Source organism: Malaclemys terrapin, chromosome 5 (assembly GCF_027887155.1).
Source record: "Malaclemys terrapin pileata isolate rMalTer1 chromosome 5, rMalTer1.hap1, whole genome shotgun sequence".
NCBI lineage: Eukaryota > Metazoa > Chordata > Testudines > Emydidae > Malaclemys > Malaclemys terrapin.
In genome coordinates this window covers 118,518,359-118,537,443 of record NC_071509.1, presented here as the reverse complement: position 1 = coordinate 118,537,443, position 19,085 = coordinate 118,518,359, and the positions used below count along the sequence as shown (strand labels likewise).

The window sequence follows — 19,085 nt, the reverse complement described above, 5'->3', positions numbered from 1 at the left end:
TTGTTTGTTTTAAACCTACTGCCTATTCATTTCATTGTGTGATCCCTGGTTCTTATGTTATGTGAGGGGATAAATAATGCTTCCTTATTCACTTTCTCCACACCATTCATAGTTTTATAGACCTCTATCTTATCTCCCCTTAGTCATCTCTTTTCCAAGCTGAACAGTCCTACTCTTTAATCTCTCCTCAAATGGAAGCTGTTCCATACCCCTAATCATTTTTGTTGCCTGTGTCTGTACTTTTTCCAGTTGTAGTATATCTTTTTAGAGATTGGGGAACCAGAACTGCACATAGTATTCAATGTGTGGATATAGCATGCATTTATATAGTGAGATTTTTATATTTTCTGTTTTATTACCTGTCCCTTTCCTAGTGGTTCCTAACATTTGATTAATTTTTTTGACTGATGCTGCACGTTGAGCAGGTTGTTTTCTGAGAATGATCCATGATGACTCCAAAGTCTTTTTTTGAGTGGTAACCGCTAATTTAGATCCCATCATTCTGTATATAGTTGGAATTATGTTTTCCAATATGCATTGGTTTGCATTTATCAACGTTGAATTTCATCTGCCATTTTGTTATCCAGTCACCAGTTTTGTGAGATCTCTTTGTAATTCTTCAAAGTCAGCTTTGGACTTAGCTATCTTTAGTGATTTTTGTATCGTTGGCAAACTTTGTCACGCCACTGTTCACCCCTTTTTGAAGATCATTTATGAATACGTCAAACAGCTCTGGTCTCAGTACAGATTCTTGGGGCACCCTGCTACTTACCTATCACCATTGTGAAAACTAACCAATCATTTCTCCTTTGGTTTCTATCTTTTAAGCTATTACTGATCCATGAGAGGACCTTCCCTCTTATCCCATGACTGCTTACTTTGCTTAAGAGCCTTTGGTGAGGAATCTTGTCAAGGCTTTCTGAAATTCCAAATATCCCCTTCAAACAACTCTAATAAATTGGGGAGCTATGATTTCCCTTTACAAAAGCCATGTTGACTCTTCCCCAAAATATTGTGCTCACCTATGTTTCTGATTATTCTCTTCTTTACTATACTTTCAGCCAATTTGCCTGCTACTGAAGTTAGGCTTACCAGCCTCTGATTGCCTCTAGAGCCTTTTTTAAAAATTGGCGTTGCATTAGCTATCTGCCAGTCATCAGGTACAGAGGCTAATTTAAGCAATAGGTTATATGCCACAGTTAGTAGTTGGACAGTTTCATATTTGAATTCCTTCAGCACTCTTGGGTGAATACCACCTGGTCCTGGTGACTTATTACTGTTTAACTTCTCAATTTGTTCTAAAACCTCCTTGATTGATGCCTCGATCTGGGATTGTTCCTCAGATTTGTCACCTAAAAAGAATGACTCAGGTGTGGGAATCTCCCTCACATCCTCGGCAGTGAAGACTGATGCAGAGAATTCATTTAGCTTCTCCTTTTCTTCCTTGAGCATTCCTTTAGCACCTTGATTGTCCAGTGGCCCCACTGATAGTTTGGTAGGCTTCCTGCTTCTGATGTACTTAGAAAAAAAATTTTTTGTCTTTTGCTAGTTGCTCTTCAAATTCTTTGGTACAATATATGTGTGTCAGGGATTCGTGTATTTAAAAAAAAACTAGGATGACTAGGTTTCTGTGGTCCTCAGGGAAAATTCCTACTCTAAACTGACAAATTGCACTTTAGAATGGACTTGGTTAGCACTTACATCCCTTTACAAGCATTAAATAGAAGATAAAAATTCGAGCAGTATCTGTAGATAAAGATGTTCTTTTGAACATCTGGATTTGCATAAACATTAATGCATGATAGCCCTGGTCAGTAAGGCTTATGTCTACCCTATATTGAGGTAAATCCCTCAAATTCTGGTTTTCCTTTAGATGAATTTGAATTTAGTTGAAGGAGTACAACAGCTGTGCAACTTTTGATTTAAAAATCAATTAAGTTTTTTTAATTGCAATTTAAAATCAGAGGTTGATCAGGGTTTTTAAACAACCTTATCGTTTTGGGGAGGGGCTCTGGTCTTTCAGTTTAATTATGGTTTTTTTTGTTTTGTTTTGTTTTGTAATAACATTCTTGAAACTTGATGGAAAAGCATGTTTATTTTTTAAATATGCAGCACATTGTGGATTTTGTTCTGAAAACTGATCAAGTAAGTTGAGGTGACAGCATTAGTACAGCATTCTGTTGATAGGTTTGCTTGAGATTTGGAACAGTCTTGTGAAAGACTCAGAAAAAAGATGTTTAGTTCTGTCAGTTCATCGGGAAGAGGGATTTTCAGACAATTCCTTGTGATGATTTTCAAACAATTCCATGATCTTTTCATGCAGTTCTTTGAGGCTGAAGCTTGGAGAGAACACGGTTTAGTGTACTTAGGTAGATCTATCATGTCAAAATAAGTGAACAAATCATTGGTAATAGAGAAAAGCAGAAAATCAATCAAATTGCATAGGAACAAAGGTTAATTTTGGCTTTTCTCTTTTTCTTCCCTCACACCTCCAATAGTTTGATTTAGATTCTATCTGGACATTTATATTTGGAGTTCCTGCCTCCAGTGGCACTGTGGTGTCTTCAATCAACAATGTTTGCACAGAAGCTGCCTTTTTATTATTGGGAATGCTCAGGAGCATGCTGAATTCAGTAAGTATAGAGTCCCCTTGGGGCCCATTTATACACACCTCCTCGTCTCTACTGAACTCCTTAATGCAAAAAACAGATTAGAAAGGCTAGTTTTTCGTTGAACAATGTTGCAAACCAGAATTATAAATCTGTCTCATAGTTTAGGTTGGCGGTTTATTTTTTGGTTTGTTTTTTTTTAATCTGACAATATCAATTTTTATTTTTAAGCATCTTTTAAAATTTTTAACTATTTTAAAAGTTCTGGTAAATTAAGGGTGTTTGGGTTGGTGTTAGGGCTAGGGCAGAGCTGACAGGGGTTGCAGTGGGCTCCCAGCACTGACAGAAGGGCTCCAGGGACCTGAAACACCCAGGCACAAGGTGCGGGGAGGGCCTGTGGTCATGGCCCGGTGGAGCAATGACCCCCCAGGATTCCAAGGAAGAGGACGAGCTCCAAGGTGCAAGGGAAACCACCCTGCTGCTGAATGGCTCCTGTCCAGGGATGGCTACACTCCAAGCCAATGAGTGAATGAGCATGATCATGACACTGGAGCTGCAGGGTGCAAGGTATGGGGAAGGCTGCGGACCTGGTGGGGCAGAACAGAGAACTTCAGCCAGGGCCTCAAGTAGGAGAATGGATCCCTGGCCACAGGGGAGGCCACGCTGCTACTGAACATTTCCTCCCTGAGGATGGCCCCCATACTCCTGGCTGTGAGTGAGCGAGTGGGGACATGACAGCAGCGCTTCAGAGGGCTCCCTGCGCAGCCGTCAATTTGTGTGACATGAGAAATCAACGTTTACCGATGACTAATGATTTAAATTGAATCTTACCAAGCCTGCTCATAGTTGGCCTTTTGTTACTCATCTAAAATTGTCCTGGGCCTACAGTTCATTCATTTGAGCCAGTGGCTGTAAGATTAATAGTACTTTCACTCAAACACATTAAAAATTGGATTTTTTTTGTACTTCACAAAAAAGTGGAGATGATAAAATGCCCTTGGCAGAGATTAGGAAATTTCTTTTCTGATTTACATCATTGGGGAATATTTAAGACTTCAATGCCCATCTGCTGGGAGCTATGTGAGTTAAAGATTTGTGCATGAAGAAGCATCCACATACAGACAAGTCCACTGACTATTAATAGCTTCATGCTGGTGGAAATCCACTGGGTGCCAGGAAATGTGGGTTGTATTTTTTTTTTTAAATGCTGATTCTAAACTCATCAAAAGAGAGAGTTTGACATTCCCATATTTACTTAGGCTTGGTGTGTGTATCTGTTCAAACGATCTCCCATGCAATAGTTCTTTCACTTTTGCAGAAATTATCCAATCTGCGTTTTAGAGAGAATTGTTTTAATGGATACACATCACTCTGCTACTCCACCAGGGATTATGGTTGCAAGAAGAGACTCCCAGTCTGGCGCATTTGGCTCTGTGAATACTGGTGCCCCTACACCAGCACATTCGGCTCTGTGAATATGGCACCTGCCTTCTGCCTAGTAAGAAGACTGCAGCATGCGCTGGGAGTATGGGAGCTGACCTGCTGTTACCTGCTGCCCCAGTCATAGGCGTGGACTCTGTGGGTGGGTGCTCCGGGGCTGGAGCGCCCTCGGGAAAAGTTTAATGGGTGCAGAGCACCCACCAACACCAAGCCACCATCTGCCCCCCTCCTCTCGCACTGGTGGCCCTGCGCTTGCCAACTCTTCCCTCTCCCTCCCAGTGCTTCCAGAGTGCCGCGAACAGCTGCTTCGCAGTGTTCAAGCTCGAGGAGGGAGGGGAGGAACAGGGAAGAGGCAGGGCGGGGGTGGAGCAAGGGCGGGAAGGGGTAGAGTGTGGGCGGGGCCTGGAGCTGAGTGGGGCAGTCGAGCACCACTGGCAAGATGAGAATTCGGGACTTATGGTCCCGGTGGTGCCCCAAATTTTCAGGTGCCCTACACAGCCGCGTATGCCTAAGGACGGCCCTGGATGGTGGTATTCTTCCATCTGTATTGCCACTTTCCCTCCCCCTTAGAAAGCATCTCCTAGCAAACTTCTTGGACCGAGTCTCTGGTTTCTTCATCAGTAAGATATGTATTTTTTCCCACCACCCAAGAGACTGAGTCTCATCTTGAATTGCCTTAAGAAATGTAATAATATTTGGGAGGGTTATGTTAAGACTTCTGCTCTATCTCGTGTTTGATAGCTTATGTTCATGTTACTCCCCTTGTATTTGTATTCTTTTCAGTGTGGTGCAATAGCACCAAGAGAGAGCAATTCTGAGACTGCAGTTGCATGCTAAAGGCACTATGAATAATTGTGTGCGTAGGCAGCATAGATTTAGATATAATATCCTAATATTACATTTAAAAAATCATATGCTATTCTTTGCATGCCGATAGGCATTAAATATTAATGAGCTAGAAATTTGTTACATTTATATGGGGAAAGTTATTTCCTTTCTTTCATAACATGAAATAGGTTAGACATACCAGTAGTTGTCAAGTGGCGTTTGTGCTTGCACTGTGACACAGCTATTGCTCTTTAAGAAAATACGTTACAGTAACTCCTCATTTAACGTCATCCCGCTTAACATTGTTGTAATGTTACGTTCCTGTTCAATTAGGCTGTGCCTATGTGGGGTAAGCCAGGGGCACTTCCCAACCACAGTACAGTACTGTACAGTATATAATGCCTTTTGTCTGCCCCAAAAAAATTTCCTTAGAACCTAACCCCCCACATTTACATTAAATCTTATGGGAAAATTGGATTCGTTCACTTTCACTTAAAGCTGCATTTTTCAGGAACATAACTACAACGTTCTGTGAGGCGCTACTGTACTTTAGAAAGAGAGTTCTTTTTTAACTATTGCCATCTACAATAATTTTTGCAATTTCTTTTCAACATAGCCTTGGCAGTCAGAGGAAGAAGGGTCTTGGCTTCGAGAATATCCGGTGACCTTGATGCAGTTCTTTCGATATTTGTATCACAATGTTCCAGACCTGACTTCAATGTGGATGAGTCCAGAGTTCCTGTGTGCATTGGCAGCAACCGTGTTTCCTTTCAACATCCGACCTTACTCTGAGATGGTAGGTAATTGAAAAATAGAATACACTCCAGCTAGGCTATTGAGTTTTCACTTGCCTGTCAGTTCCCTCAAATTTTAGCCAGTTGACAGCATAGCCACGGTGAATAGGCTACAAGTTAAAGACTTCTTCATAAGATAGAAGTAGGTATGTAATGGTTGTTACGGTAGGGTCACATTATGCTTCTCTGAGGTCCTGTTGGCATTTCTTTTATGAACTCCATTTTTTAAAGGGATTGTTACTGATCTGAGATGAACTTTTATACCTAGATTCTTAGACCAAGAGCGTGTTATTTTTCACCATTTAAAGAAAATATTTTATGTCTAATTAGATGATGAAATTAATCAGGCCTTGATCTGTAATATGAACAAATGACTAAAAAAACTTAACGCTAAATTGGAGGTCAGTTGCTGCACAATCTACTATGAAATTTCAATTCATTGCTCTGGGGGAGATGTATGCATTTTATAGAATATTTTTCTTTGGTGCATTGTCTGACCACCTCAGAGATTTTAATGAATTTACCCTTTTCAGCACCCCTTCTGGGTAAGATGGGGCAATATTGGCCCCATTTCATAGGTAGGGAAACTGACACAAATAGCTTCATTTACTTGCCCAGGGTCAGAGAAGAAGCATGTGGTAAAGCCTGGAAACTACAACCATAGTTCTCTCAAATTCCTCTCCACTGCCTTAACCACAAGACCATCTTTCCTCTGTTATCCAAGGCTATATCTACACTGCAAACCACTGGCAGTGGCAGGCAGTAGGTACATATAGCCACATGCCATAGTGAAAAGCAGGCTGCATCCACACTGCAGTGTGTTGCTACACATGTCCGTGAAAGGCTCTGGCAGTGGGGAAGCAATGGGAAAAGACTCCAGCACGAGGGAGCTGCTGGAGATTTTCCCTGTTGCCTCCTCGCTGCCAAAGCCTTTCCCTGTAATGGAAAGCCACTCAGCAGTGTGACATTACATTGCTAAAAATAGCAATGTGGACAGCTGAGGCTGCTTGGGTGTGTAGAGAGCTATGTGGGGTACAGACCCTAAGGGTTGGGGCATGTCTTTACTCACCTAACAGTGCCTCGCCATCTACACTGCTGTTATACCCATGCAAAGAAGATATGCAGTGTATATACTCTACATGCTGCTGTAAGGAGTGTGCAGTGTAGATGTACCCATAGATGTTACATTCCAACCTGAAGAGGAGGTAGGAGTTCCGTTGTTTGTGTTGCCTTCTTTACATGCCACTTGTTGGAATTTCCTCCTTGTTGGCTGCTTCACTCTGAATGTCACATTACAGATCACACCATCATGCTTACAGAGCAAATAAGGGAAAGGAAAAGAGTGATTATCCATGGCTGATGTTGTAGCACAGTTGTATTGATTGAAATGTTGACAAAAATATAACCAGAGATGTGAAGAAGTTTAATGAAGAATAATATCCCTTCACAAACTACTTCTAGTAGATGAAACTATTGACCTAATGTCACCATACCCAGGTATAGGCACAGAGTTGGAAATGTACAGACTAGTGTGTCTTTTTGAAATAGGTGCACTCATAATTCATTCACTTCAACTGATTTGTTCAGTTAACATGAACTGAAAATATATTGCATATAGCAGCGTGCTAATTATGAAATTATAAATGTCTTGTAAATTACTTTACAGAAAACAGATTGCTAATTGTGAAATTACAACTCTCTTACCTTTTTCCCACCAAAGGCGTGATGGAAATGAAATATCTGTAAGGCTGTTTAGAATGAGAGGAGTGACTTGGTGTATAATGTGGGAAAATGTTGGAATAGTAGGAAAATATCTCTGCCCAACTCCTTTGTGATCTTAAGATAACTTGAAAAACCTGAATAGTGTCTATGGATAGTAGTGAAAATAATGCCTGGGTCAGTCTTTCAAAACTTATATTCCCCTTAAGTAACAAATATGTATTATACTTTCCATATGTGCATGATACTTAGCTAGAGTTAGAAATTTGTTCACTTTTGGTAAATCTCAACTGTTGTCAAAAGACTACAGTTTGTACCCATTAGTGAATTTAAGGTGGGGTAGGGAAATCCTCCTAAACTGGAATGCCTCTCTTAGATTGTATTTAAAGTTCATTATTAGCAATCTTGCTATGTTGCTCATATAGTTTTATGTAATGGTATGTTACAAGGAACTCTTTCACAATTGCCATGATATCCTTCATTATCACAAAATGTATGTATGTATATGTATATATTTAAAAAAAAAGAGAGAGAGCTGGGGAGTTCATCCTGTTTCACACTGGGGAGCTGAGACCTGGGCATGACCATCTTTCAAAAAAGGTATCTTCAGAGAAACAGAATTATGGGGTAAATAAATAACTCAAACATAAAATAATATGGAAAAAAAAACAGTAGCAGTTAAGGAAATAATGACAAAGTTGTAGAGTTTTAACATGTTGATTTTTTTTCACAGGTTACTGATCTTGATGATGAAGTTGGATCCCCAGCTGAAGAGTTCAGAGCATTTGCAGCCGACACTGGCATGAACAGGAGCCAATCAGAGTACTGCAATGTGGGCTCCAAGACCTACCTAACCAACCATCCTGCCAAGAAGTTTGTGTTTGACTTCATGCGTGTGCTCATAATAGATAACCTCTGCCTCACACCTGCTAGCAAGCAGACTCCACTAATAGACCTCCTGCTAGAGGTAGGACTGCTATTTTCCTGCTCTTTTTACAGAGTAAACTTCATATGAAACTTTTTTTTCGTATGCGGTTGTTTTTTCAGGTTGTATTAAATGTTGAATATCAGGACTACTCTTGGTTTATATAATGGTTTTAAATTGTCATTTAACATCCACCAATGGAGTTTAGAGACATTTTACGTGCTCATGTTTTTTAATGTTTTGTTTTTTTGCTCTCGGTTGTTTAATACCTTGAAGCTTAAAAATAACTTAAGAGATACGATCCCAGTCAAACATGGAGAGGTTATTTAAAAGACATCCGTATGTAGGTGGTAATTCATTATTTAAGCTGATGAGCTGGCTCAGACAGTGTGGCATGGCGGGGAAGGGTACTGATATTACAGTCCTGGGGTACGCCGGCAGAGAACATTCAGCTAGGTAGGATTAGCAATATACTGAAATAAAACTGTTGCCTCTTAAAGAGCAGGTAGAAAAAGAGGCCTTGTATGCAGTGTCGCTTTCCAAAACCTTCATGGTTTCTCTGTGTGAGCTTCAGAAGTGTGTTTGTGTCGCTATCCCAAAGCTAATATTGAAATAAAAAAAAAAGTATTTTGGGTTTATATATTCATTCAAATAGTTAATTTAAGTGTGACATACACTAGTGGGTGCCAGTGTGAGCTAAGGAAATAAGTCTATTTTTCCCATTACAAATATCGTAACAAATTATTTGTTAATATTTTAGTAGTTTCTGTTACAGAGAAAATAGGCTGGCAAAACAGAAATCTGCCTTATGGAAATGAAAATAACGCTCACTCTATTCAGTATAAAATGATACAGTGCAACCCATGGATTGAACTCCATCCTTAAACTTAACTTAAAGTCTCTGCTATAAAAGTAAGGCAGGGTTATAATTGGATAAATGTAGTCCAAGAGGCTTAGAAGTCAGAAATGGGAGAAAGATCATCCAGTCCCTCTCTTGCCAAAGCTGGATGGGTCCCAGTCATATGTGTTCCAGAAAATTAGATGTTTTTATTTGTAACAAATAAATAATTGATAACCTCCTTAGATTTTATGTACCTAACAAGGTGAAAATTTCCATGGAATAACCATAGTTGTCAGCATATGGCATCTCTTTCTGTTCTGCGGCTCTTTCCTTAAAGCAGCTTTCTCTAACTATTGATTATGTGTTGTAGGCTTCCCCTGAAAGATCAACAAGGACGCAGCAGAAAGAGTTTCAGACTTACATTTTGGACAGTGTGATGGACCACTTACTTGCAGCTGATGTTTTATTGGGTAATTTCTTATTTCCTTTTCATTTATTGATGCACATGTCATCCATTCTCCATTACCAAAGCCAACATCAGTCTTCGGTGGTTTTGTTTTTGTTTTTAATCTCTTCTTCTCCCTTTCCTTAAGATTCGTTTCTCCTTATCTTCTGTATCTTTTTGTCCCTTGATATGTAAGGGGATATATTACTTTTCTTACACTCATGACAGCAAATCTCCATCATGCCCAATCTGTTAGGAGTTAGGAGTTCAAAAAGTGTTATACAGGTGAAGCATGTTTTACAATTATGAACCAAAAAAAAATTGGCTAAGAAAGGAGGCAAGAGGAAATGGGACTGAATTTTATCATCCCTGCCCTGGACCATCAATTATGCTCTTTTCCCCTCAACAGAGGGCTGGCCCTTCCCCCAGTTTTAGTTGTGTCTGGGGCTTAGATTGCTAAAAGTTGGCCTTTTTTCCTTTCCCATCTTTTATTTTATTTATGTTACTGCAACAGCCAAGAGAACTCTGTGGGATTAGAGCCTCAGTGTGAAGGAGCTGAGCAAACACAACAGGACACTGTCCTTTTCCCTGAAAACCTTGTTATCTAGATGGCAGTATGAAGGACCGACAAAGGAGAGGCAGATGATCATTGAGATGGCTCTGAGACTAGTGCCCAGTTTGACTTCATACTCATCAGCTGAACTCCCCAGGAATTCTCACTTTGCCCTATTCCCCAATCCCTCCTCCGTGGCCAAACTTGGATCTCTGAGGCCTTTGTGGGTTTTCTGCTTAACTCCTCTATCTCCTCTCATCTCTTTAGGGTGAGACTGAAGTTCTCCTCTGTCCTTCCCTTTCCTCCTAGTCTGGTGTTAGGAGTGTCAGAAAAGAACAAATTTGTCACTGTCCCCTGCTCACCAATTACAGATTTTGTGGAGGCTGTTATTAAAAATGGCAGCAGCCTCTTTTCAGTCAAGTGTTGCTTCCCTTTTCTATGGTTATTGTTTATGAAGTCATCTGTAGGAGATAGTATCTTCTTTTGGAACCAGAGAGAATGGAGAAGCATGCAGGGATGGGGCTATATCTCTTTTTAAACAAAACTAAATATTTGCAGGATCCAAAAAGTTATACCTCCTAGGGTCCAATTTATTAACAGTAATTCCAAAATAATGGTACATGAAGCACCATATCAAACCTTCTCCTCAGATTTGCCTTCACTTTTAGTTACGTCAGTTCAACTGAAGCCTTCTCCCCAGGATTTCTTTCTTCAAGATTTGTCTGTTCTAAATTCTAGCTGTCTGCATGAGGAATGTTCTCACTTCCCTTGTATATGGAGGGGGGGGAGGGATAACAAGTCAACTGCACCAGTGAGTGAACACAACCCACGTAATAGTTCCCAGCAAGATCAACACCTGCTAATGGTGGGGAGTTTGAGGCAAACACTATCAGCTTGTTACAGTGCCTCAGAATAAGCTCTCTATTAAAAAATAAAATACAGTTGGTGTAGAACTCCTATTGATCCTCAGTTTTTACCAGGTGAGGGCCAGTGGGGAGCAAGATACCAACTGTTTTAAAAATCACTGTATGTATTAACAAAGGACTAGATTGTGCTATGTGCACGAAGCCCATGGTAAGGGACTGTGCATAAACCTCCTGTTGTGGGCAAGCACTGGAAGGCATTGCGACTCAGAGCGGCACCATCCCTTGAGGGCGGGCGGTTGCTTTTGAGGGGGAAGTGATTTACCAAACCCATTTAAAGGGAGTAGCATGCTCTTGTCCCCATCCAGGGTGCCCGACCATCTCCTTTGGGGTGGAGGGCAGAGCCATGCCTTCATCTGGTTGTTACCCAATTGCTCCTGGGGGGAAACAGTTTGAGGCACTGCCCCTATATTCCCCAAGTGTCGGGACTGCTGTTATGGCCAGCCTCATGCGGTTGCAGAAGCAGGAAGAGGAATCCTTATTTCCTTCTACTCCATTCATCAGCAGTATAAGAGCTAGCTACTAGCTAGTCGTAAGGAAACAGGAAACTAGCAGAGCTTATGGCAAGGGCTGTGCTTAGCATATGAATGCATGAGACACCCCGGGGACTTTGACTGTTGATGTAAACTAAGATCTGTTATTTGTTAGGAAATGGTTTTGTTCAGCACTAGTTTAATATGAACAATATCAACATGACAATCTACAGAACAATTTCTAGTAAATAGTACACTCCATCTGAAAGTCCCCAGCTCCCTACATGCATTCATCTCCGAATTCTTATTCCTTCTTGGAATCTGTGTCAGCAGACGTACATCCTGCTGAGAACGCTAATTCACTTTAACTTTTTGTTGCTGGTGAACTCAGACGTGGAATTGTTGTTCCTGTCATGAGGAAGAAACCCACACAAGCATGTTCTTTGTTTTTTTAACAGTGTGTAAGTTCATGTGCAAATGAAGTATAGGTGTTCATGTTAGCAGGTGAATACACACACCATTGGGCATTAGACAAAATAAGATATACCTTCCTATTATAAGCTTGATGTATCAAATTAACTTGGTGGTTGTTAGTATTACAGTGGCAACTTTGGGTCCCCGGTGCTAGGTGCTGTGTATGTGTAAGAGAGAAATATAGAGGTGCATCATTCATGGAGATTTAGTGCCTTCCTTTGGGAGACCAATATGCAGGAATCCTCAAATGATGGATAGGATGTCTCCATGCTTAAGGAACCATCTCTTGATGGGAACAGTCTCACCAACTATTCTCCTATCTGAATTTCCTTCTTTGGAAAAATGTTATTGGGGAGGTTGTGGTGAGGCAACTGTGTGGAGGCCTCAGATTTCCTTGAATCCTTTCAGTAGCTTTAGACTTGGGTATGGCGTGGATGTTGTGCTGATCTTGTTAGCCATCATGCTCCAGAAGGTGAACAAAATCAGGTGTCCATGATGCTTCTCTTATATCAGACCAATAACGGATACAAAAGATCATCTTATTAACTTCATGAACTCAGTCATGAGCACAAGGAGTTGTACGTGTGTGCCTCTGCTCTGTCCTCTTAGAGAGACATCAGTTGGTGGAGTAAAGCCTTACCCAACAAATATTAACACATCCTTTAATATGCATTGTTTTTCTTCCTTCCTTGTTTTGGTCTGTGATTAAAAATATACCTTCAGTGCCCACTTCAAATTGCCACTATTACAGTTCAATAAATATCTTGCATACAACATTAAGCTCCTTTTGTTTGACTAGCAATTCCAGGTAGCATTTCATTCAGATGACTGTAGCACTTTCTCCATGTTGCAGAATAAAGAAATTAGTCTTTAGAAAGCTATTGGGCATGCTGAACACAAATAGGTGGTTGGAGAGGGTTTTTGTTTTTTGTTGTTGTTTAAATCATTTTTGTTTTCTTTTGTAATTTAGGTGAAGATGCATCTCTGCCTATTACAAGTGGTGGTAGTTACCAGGTGCTGGTGAACAATGTGTTTTATTTCACACAGCGTGTGGTGGATAAGCTTTGGCAGGGCATGTTCAACAAGGAATCCAAACTTCTTGTAGAATTCATCATTCAGCTAATTGCACAGGTAACAGTTCGTAGTAGTAGTATTACTATAGTGCCTAGGAGCTCAAGTCATGGTCCAGGACCCCCCAGTGCTCTACAAACACAGAACAAAAGGATGGTCCCAGCCCCAGAGAAAGCATATTTGTTTAATTAGTTTTAAAAGATTGTCCAGAGCATTAGATGCACACTCATGCTTTTTTATAGCTTGTAAATATCTAAATAAATAAATTAGGCTTTTTTGCATAATTTCATCTACTGGTGCTGATTCCAAGGTGTGGTGTCTTTTGTAAGAGAATATTTTTAAAATAGCGTGCGCATTTTAAAATGGAGTTTAACTTAATACAGGCAGTCCTCGGACTTACGACACAATTGGTTCCTGAAAATTGCGTTGCAAGTCGAAACGTTGTAACTCGGAACTGCAAGACAGTCCATTGCAGGACTGAGCGTCATGAAGTCAAAACCAATTGTCATGAGTCAAATCAGGGTGTCAATTCAGAAACGTCGAAAGTGCTGTTTGTCGTAAATCAAACGTCATAAAGTTGAGGACTGCCTGTATTTTGAAGGAAACTAGAACTTCCTTAGCCTGCAAAGCTTTTTAAGTTAATATAACATAAGCAAGAAAGTCAAGTTTTTAGTTTTCTCCCTTTGTGAGCCCTGTGCGGTCTTGCCTTGCAACTTGGACTGGCATAGTTTACCCCCTTAACAGCAAGCATGGTGAAAGAGACGGTTGTCCACCTTATCTTTCTCTTTGGCAGTGTGATGATGATAAACATGATATAAATGCCTAGATGAATGGAAACAACTCAGGACAAGATTTCCCCCTTCATCCCCAACATCTTGGGCCCTCCACAAATTATTTGGCAGTTATATTATTGAAGATATGAACAATCTTAGGTGTTATTTTGCAAGCCATTAGTGCATGAAGACTCCAGAGAAATTTATTAGGCTGCTACATACCAAAGGATTTGCAGGTTTGCATACATAGTGTTTAGACATTCTCATGCCAAACTGGGAGAGGAGACTAAAAGAGCAATGAAAGTTTTCTTGTTAGTGCTCTGTCTTTGGAAATATATGGGCTTTTCTCCTCAGCCTTTTTCTTTTTTTCCCCTTTTTGAGTCTGCACCTTCATAGCATGACCTGTTGGTGTCTATATGTAGTAGGTCAATGTTCTGATTTGATACAATATTTTGATAGTAGGGTTGACTCATATACCTGTCTGAGTATGCTGTATTCATCTCTCTGGTGTCTGAGTGCCTGATGAAGAGAGAGGTCTTGTCTATTCTAGGGGGATTTTCGTGATTATTCAGGCTTAAAACCATTGCTGCAGCATAGATAAGATTCTGATGCTGGGAACCATTTTTATAAGTGAATTAGTTAACTTGCTTTCAGATTAATTAGATTTAAAACTGTTATGAATTTGTGGGAGTATTTCTGAAGTAAGATGAGTCCAAAGATTCCTCCTCCTCCTCTTCCACTGAATTTCATTGAGAAGCTTTGTTGTGGAAATTAGAACACAGCATTTCAATAAGTTACCATAGAAGTTGCCATAAAACTAAATTCTTATCAGTCCATTTATCAGCATGACTTCAGTTCTCATTTCCAGGCAGGCAAATCATTAATACATATTGGGATTGAGCGGGGGAATTAATCAGTACAAAGATCAGTAGAAAAATGAAAGTTTTTTGAAAAAAATCAGTATAGGATTTGAAGAAATAAGTTTGTGTGGAGATTTCACTATCTGACATTATATTAATTGTTTTGTATTTTCCATCAGTCAAAAAGAAGATCTCAGGGGTTATCACTGGATGCTGTTTATCACTGCCTGAATAGGACCATCTTGTATCAGTTCTCAAGGGCACACAAAACTGTCCCTCAGCAAGTTGCTCTCCTTGATTCTCTAAGGGTCCTTACGGTGAACAGAAACCTAATTCTGGGACCCGGGAACCATGATCAGGAGTTCATCTGCTGTCTAGCTCATTGCCTGATTAATCTGCATATGGGAAGGTAAGTGCCTCAGACTTAAATTCATCATAGTAGGGTCAGTCTTGTACAGTGTTTCTTCTTCCTCTCTAAGCTATGGCTGCTTACTGATGAATCACAAACAGTTGGTAAAATTGTGGATATCTGTTTATAATGTTTGTTGCCAGGAAAGTGCAAGATAACTGAAATGGTTCATCTTGAACAAAATTACAATTGGGTAATAGTTTTAGGATTATACCCCTATCTCCTTTTCCACAACTATGTTAAGATATTGGTACACGAATATACCTTGTTCATCAGCCTTATTAAGCTTTAATAGTGTAAAATATCTGAATTTTCTGGATATTCATATTCTTCCAGTGAATTTTTTTTCCTGGTTTGTTCTTTGTATTTTATCCAAAGTCTCTTGAGTATTAATACCAGCAGGAATCTAATGCTTCCTATTTGACACTTGTCATTAATTTGAATTGTACAAGTTCCACCCTATCTTTCCCCAGTGACTTTAGTAGAAAACCATGCCCTTCTTCATAAAACTGCAGCTCAGAGTGAGGCTGCATATCCCCATATCCCCAAAACAAGAGGGACCAGAAACATGTCTCTGCTCCTGTAGCAGTACACGTTGCTTCAGTTTGATGATACCACAGAAAGATTAACCACTTCAGTTCTTAAACCCTATCTGCTGCTTTTCATTCTAAATTTATTGTAGTGGTGTTGATGGGTTTGGACTGGAAGCGGAAGCCAGGATGACCACTTGGCACATTATGATCCCCTCTGACATAGAACCAGATGGAGTCTACAATCAAGACATTAGCGAAGGTAATAAAAAAAAGCAGCTAAACCTCAGATATCTATTAACACTAGATTCTTAAAGTGTTCTTATTCTTCTCCTTCCCTTCCTCAGCACCAGTCTTCTTCCCATTTTTTGGTGGGGGGTGTTCGCAGAAGGAGAGGGTGGTTATCTGAGATGGTAAACATATCAAAAATATAGAACACTTCTCAATATTTCTGTGAAGCATCCAGTGTCAGCTGTCTATTTATCAAAACAGAACATTTCCGTCCCTTTCTGATATGGCTATAAAGGCCATTAAAAGTGTTAACAATACTAATTAGAAGCAAAATTTGTTTAGAGAGAGAGAGAGAGAGAGAGAGAGGCTAGTGCAATATGAATCGATAGTTTTGTGTATGTCAGCACAAAAGTAAACAGAGGTAAGAAATAACTAGGGTTAGGAATGAGGTATATAATTCAGTGAAAACAGCAGGATCTGTCAGTCACTGGAAATTAGCTACCAACTTGGTCCAGAGTGGGAAACTCGGATTATCACAGATGGGTGTTGAAAAGCATTAGAGAGTAGGTAGGATGCATGAGAAGCAGGTAGGAGAGAAGAACCAAAGAGCCCCTAATCATACATGAAGAAAAGAAACAGGAGAAATAGGAAGATATGAAAGAAGCAGTTTTAGGAATAAGGGACATCAGTGTAAAAGTTAAGTTCACAGTCAATCCTTATCCCAGAGAGAGAGTGGCCACCCCATTCCTGTTCTGTACCTTCTCAGTATTCACCAGGATCAGTTCGACAGAACCAACCCTTAGAGGAGAAGATTCAGTGAGGTGAGCATTTCTAGTTTCATGCAGGTTATATATATAATTACATACACAAACTATGCTAAAAGAACATTAGTAAGGTTGCAAAGTCAAAGACTCAAAAGTTAAGAAATGTCAGAGTTTAAAGTTGTATGTGCAACCTTAATTCCACCCCCTCTTGCATATACATTATGATAGTTTTTGATTACATGATCCCACAGGACTCCTGCCTCATTCAGTGAACAGAATGGACAGTGCTCAGTGAATGAGCAGCTATTCAGTATTTTGTTTTTCTTCATTGTTCAGTGTGTGACCCTAAGCCTTATTTACTTCATATTATTCAAACCTTCCTCTGAAGACAGCATTACTGATTTCCTCATGGTTTTTTTTTTTTCCCCCCCTAAGGTACTCAATGCATAGCATCTGAGTGTTTCACAATCATTAATTATCCTCCTGGCTACAATGCCTTCAAAAGTGACATTCCTGATAAAAGAGGCCATCATGGAACCTACCAGAGTGATCGGGCACACTCCTGCCACCTATGCCCAGACCCCAAAGAGGGCTGAAAAACACTACTTTGTTGCCACCCAAGGATTGGAATTCCTGTTTTCCCACCCTAATCCCAATTCCCTAGTAGTCCAGGCAGTTACAAAAGAAGCCTGTGACACCAACCCAAATCCACTCCACCAGATAAAGATGCCAAATGACATAACCTATTCCAAAGGAATCTATTTTCTTCAGTTAGCTTAGCATTCTGAACAGCAAACTTCCAAGCTTTGATGTTGAAGTATGGCTTCTTGAATTATAACAAGATTTTAGAGTTCATGAGCAAACTTCCTCAGGAATGCAGATCTAACTTTCAGGCCATTCTGGAGGTGGAAAAGCTAGTAGTAAGTTCTTCCCTTCAGGCATCCCTTGACACAGTAATAGGCTCCATGGTTATCTCAATAATCATGATACATACTTCATGGCTGCAGGCCTCTGGGTTCCCCAAAGAGGTCCAAACCACCACTGAGGACTTTCCCTTTGATGGCAGCAACCTCTTTAGTAACCAAACCGATGAGTTGCTGCATACTCTCAAAGATTCACAAACTACCATCCTCTCTCTGGCTATTTATACTCCGGTACCCTGTAGAAAATACTCCAGGCCTCCTCTGCCTCAGCATTGACCACTGCCTTCTTCCTACAGATGATTTATGAACCTCCAAGAAATGTCAGGGTAGGCACCTGAACCCCTGTCTCTACTTTGCAGCCATGTCTTAGAAAGTTGTTTAGATAAGACATCTATGGGTTGACAGCCAGTCTCCCTTGCCCACTGTCACACCCTTTCTCCTGGTGTGACATGCTATTACAATGGACAAGTGGGTCCTGGACGTTCTATCAAATAGCTACACGCTAGAATGGCTCCCTCCCCCCTCCAAAAAAAGACAAAAACCTTCCTTGTCCCTTTTCAGGGACCCCCTCTCATGAGAGGATTTTGAAACAGGAGTCAGACTGCCTTTTTCAATTGGGGGCAATAGACATTATACCACCCTCTCACACAGAGAAGGACTTTTACTCTAGGTACTTCCTTGTCCCCAAAAAGAAAGGCGGCTGGAGGCCCATTCTGGACTTCAGACAATTGAATTTCTGCATACAACACTCAAAGTTCAGAATAACTGACCACTCTGGCCTCTATAATACTCTCCATCAATTTAGGCAACCGGAATATAGCCCTCAATTGCAAAGACCTATTTTCATGTGGATGTTCACCCCGCTTACAGACAATTTCTGTGCTTCATAGTGAGCCAAGAACACTTTAACTACAGCATGCTCCCTTTCAGACTCTCGGCTGTCCCATGGGTATTTTTCAAAAGTTGTTGCAGAGGTGGCCACTTACCTTCTCGGACAAGGAAGACCAGTACTTTCTTTCCTGGATGACCGGGCTGTTCGCTGGTCAGTTACACCAGGAGGTGCATGCAACACCCACTATCTCATTTTAACTCTTTCATTCACTTGCAGTACAAGCCAATTTAGACAAGTCCATGTTCACACCAGACAAACCATAGAATTCATTGGGGTGAACTTGAACTCAGACATAGTGAGGGCCTACTTACCTCAGGAACAATTCCTTGCTATGAGGGATCTCATTGACCAGCTTCACCTCAGACTTGCAGCCCTATTCTACCTGTTCCTGTTGGGCCACATGGTGGTGTGCACTTAGGTCACCGTACTTACAATGCCTTCAATCTGGTTATTATCAGTCTGCCTCAAAAAGGGACTCCCTTGGACAAGAAAGTCTCTCTTCCTTGGGACATGTTGACATTGCTCACCTGCTGGGAGAACGAGGACAAAGTATGCATGGGGTTCCCTTTCATTTCTGTACCACCTACAAATGCAGTCCTCTTGGGTGC

The 19,085-nt window shown here is 40.6% G+C and overlaps 1 protein-coding gene across 4 annotated transcripts in view; it reads left to right on the top strand.

The window, feature by feature from the left end:
* Positions 1–19,085, top strand: part of WDFY3 (WD repeat and FYVE domain containing 3) — a 292,238-nt gene that overhangs the window by 211,789 nt on the left and 61,364 nt on the right. For all 4 annotated transcript variants that reach the window (XM_054029392.1, XM_054029390.1, XM_054029391.1 and 1 more), the window contains 7 exons: positions 2,499–2,633; positions 5,494–5,673; positions 8,124–8,357; positions 9,527–9,626; positions 12,995–13,155; positions 14,908–15,137; positions 15,820–15,929. In XM_054029392.1, coding sequence (XP_053885367.1) covers positions 2,499–2,633; positions 5,494–5,673; positions 8,124–8,357; positions 9,527–9,626; positions 12,995–13,155; positions 14,908–15,137; positions 15,820–15,929 — 1,150 coding nt within the window. The remainder of the gene's footprint in view (positions 1–2,498; positions 2,634–5,493; positions 5,674–8,123; positions 8,358–9,526; positions 9,627–12,994; positions 13,156–14,907; positions 15,138–15,819; positions 15,930–19,085) is intronic.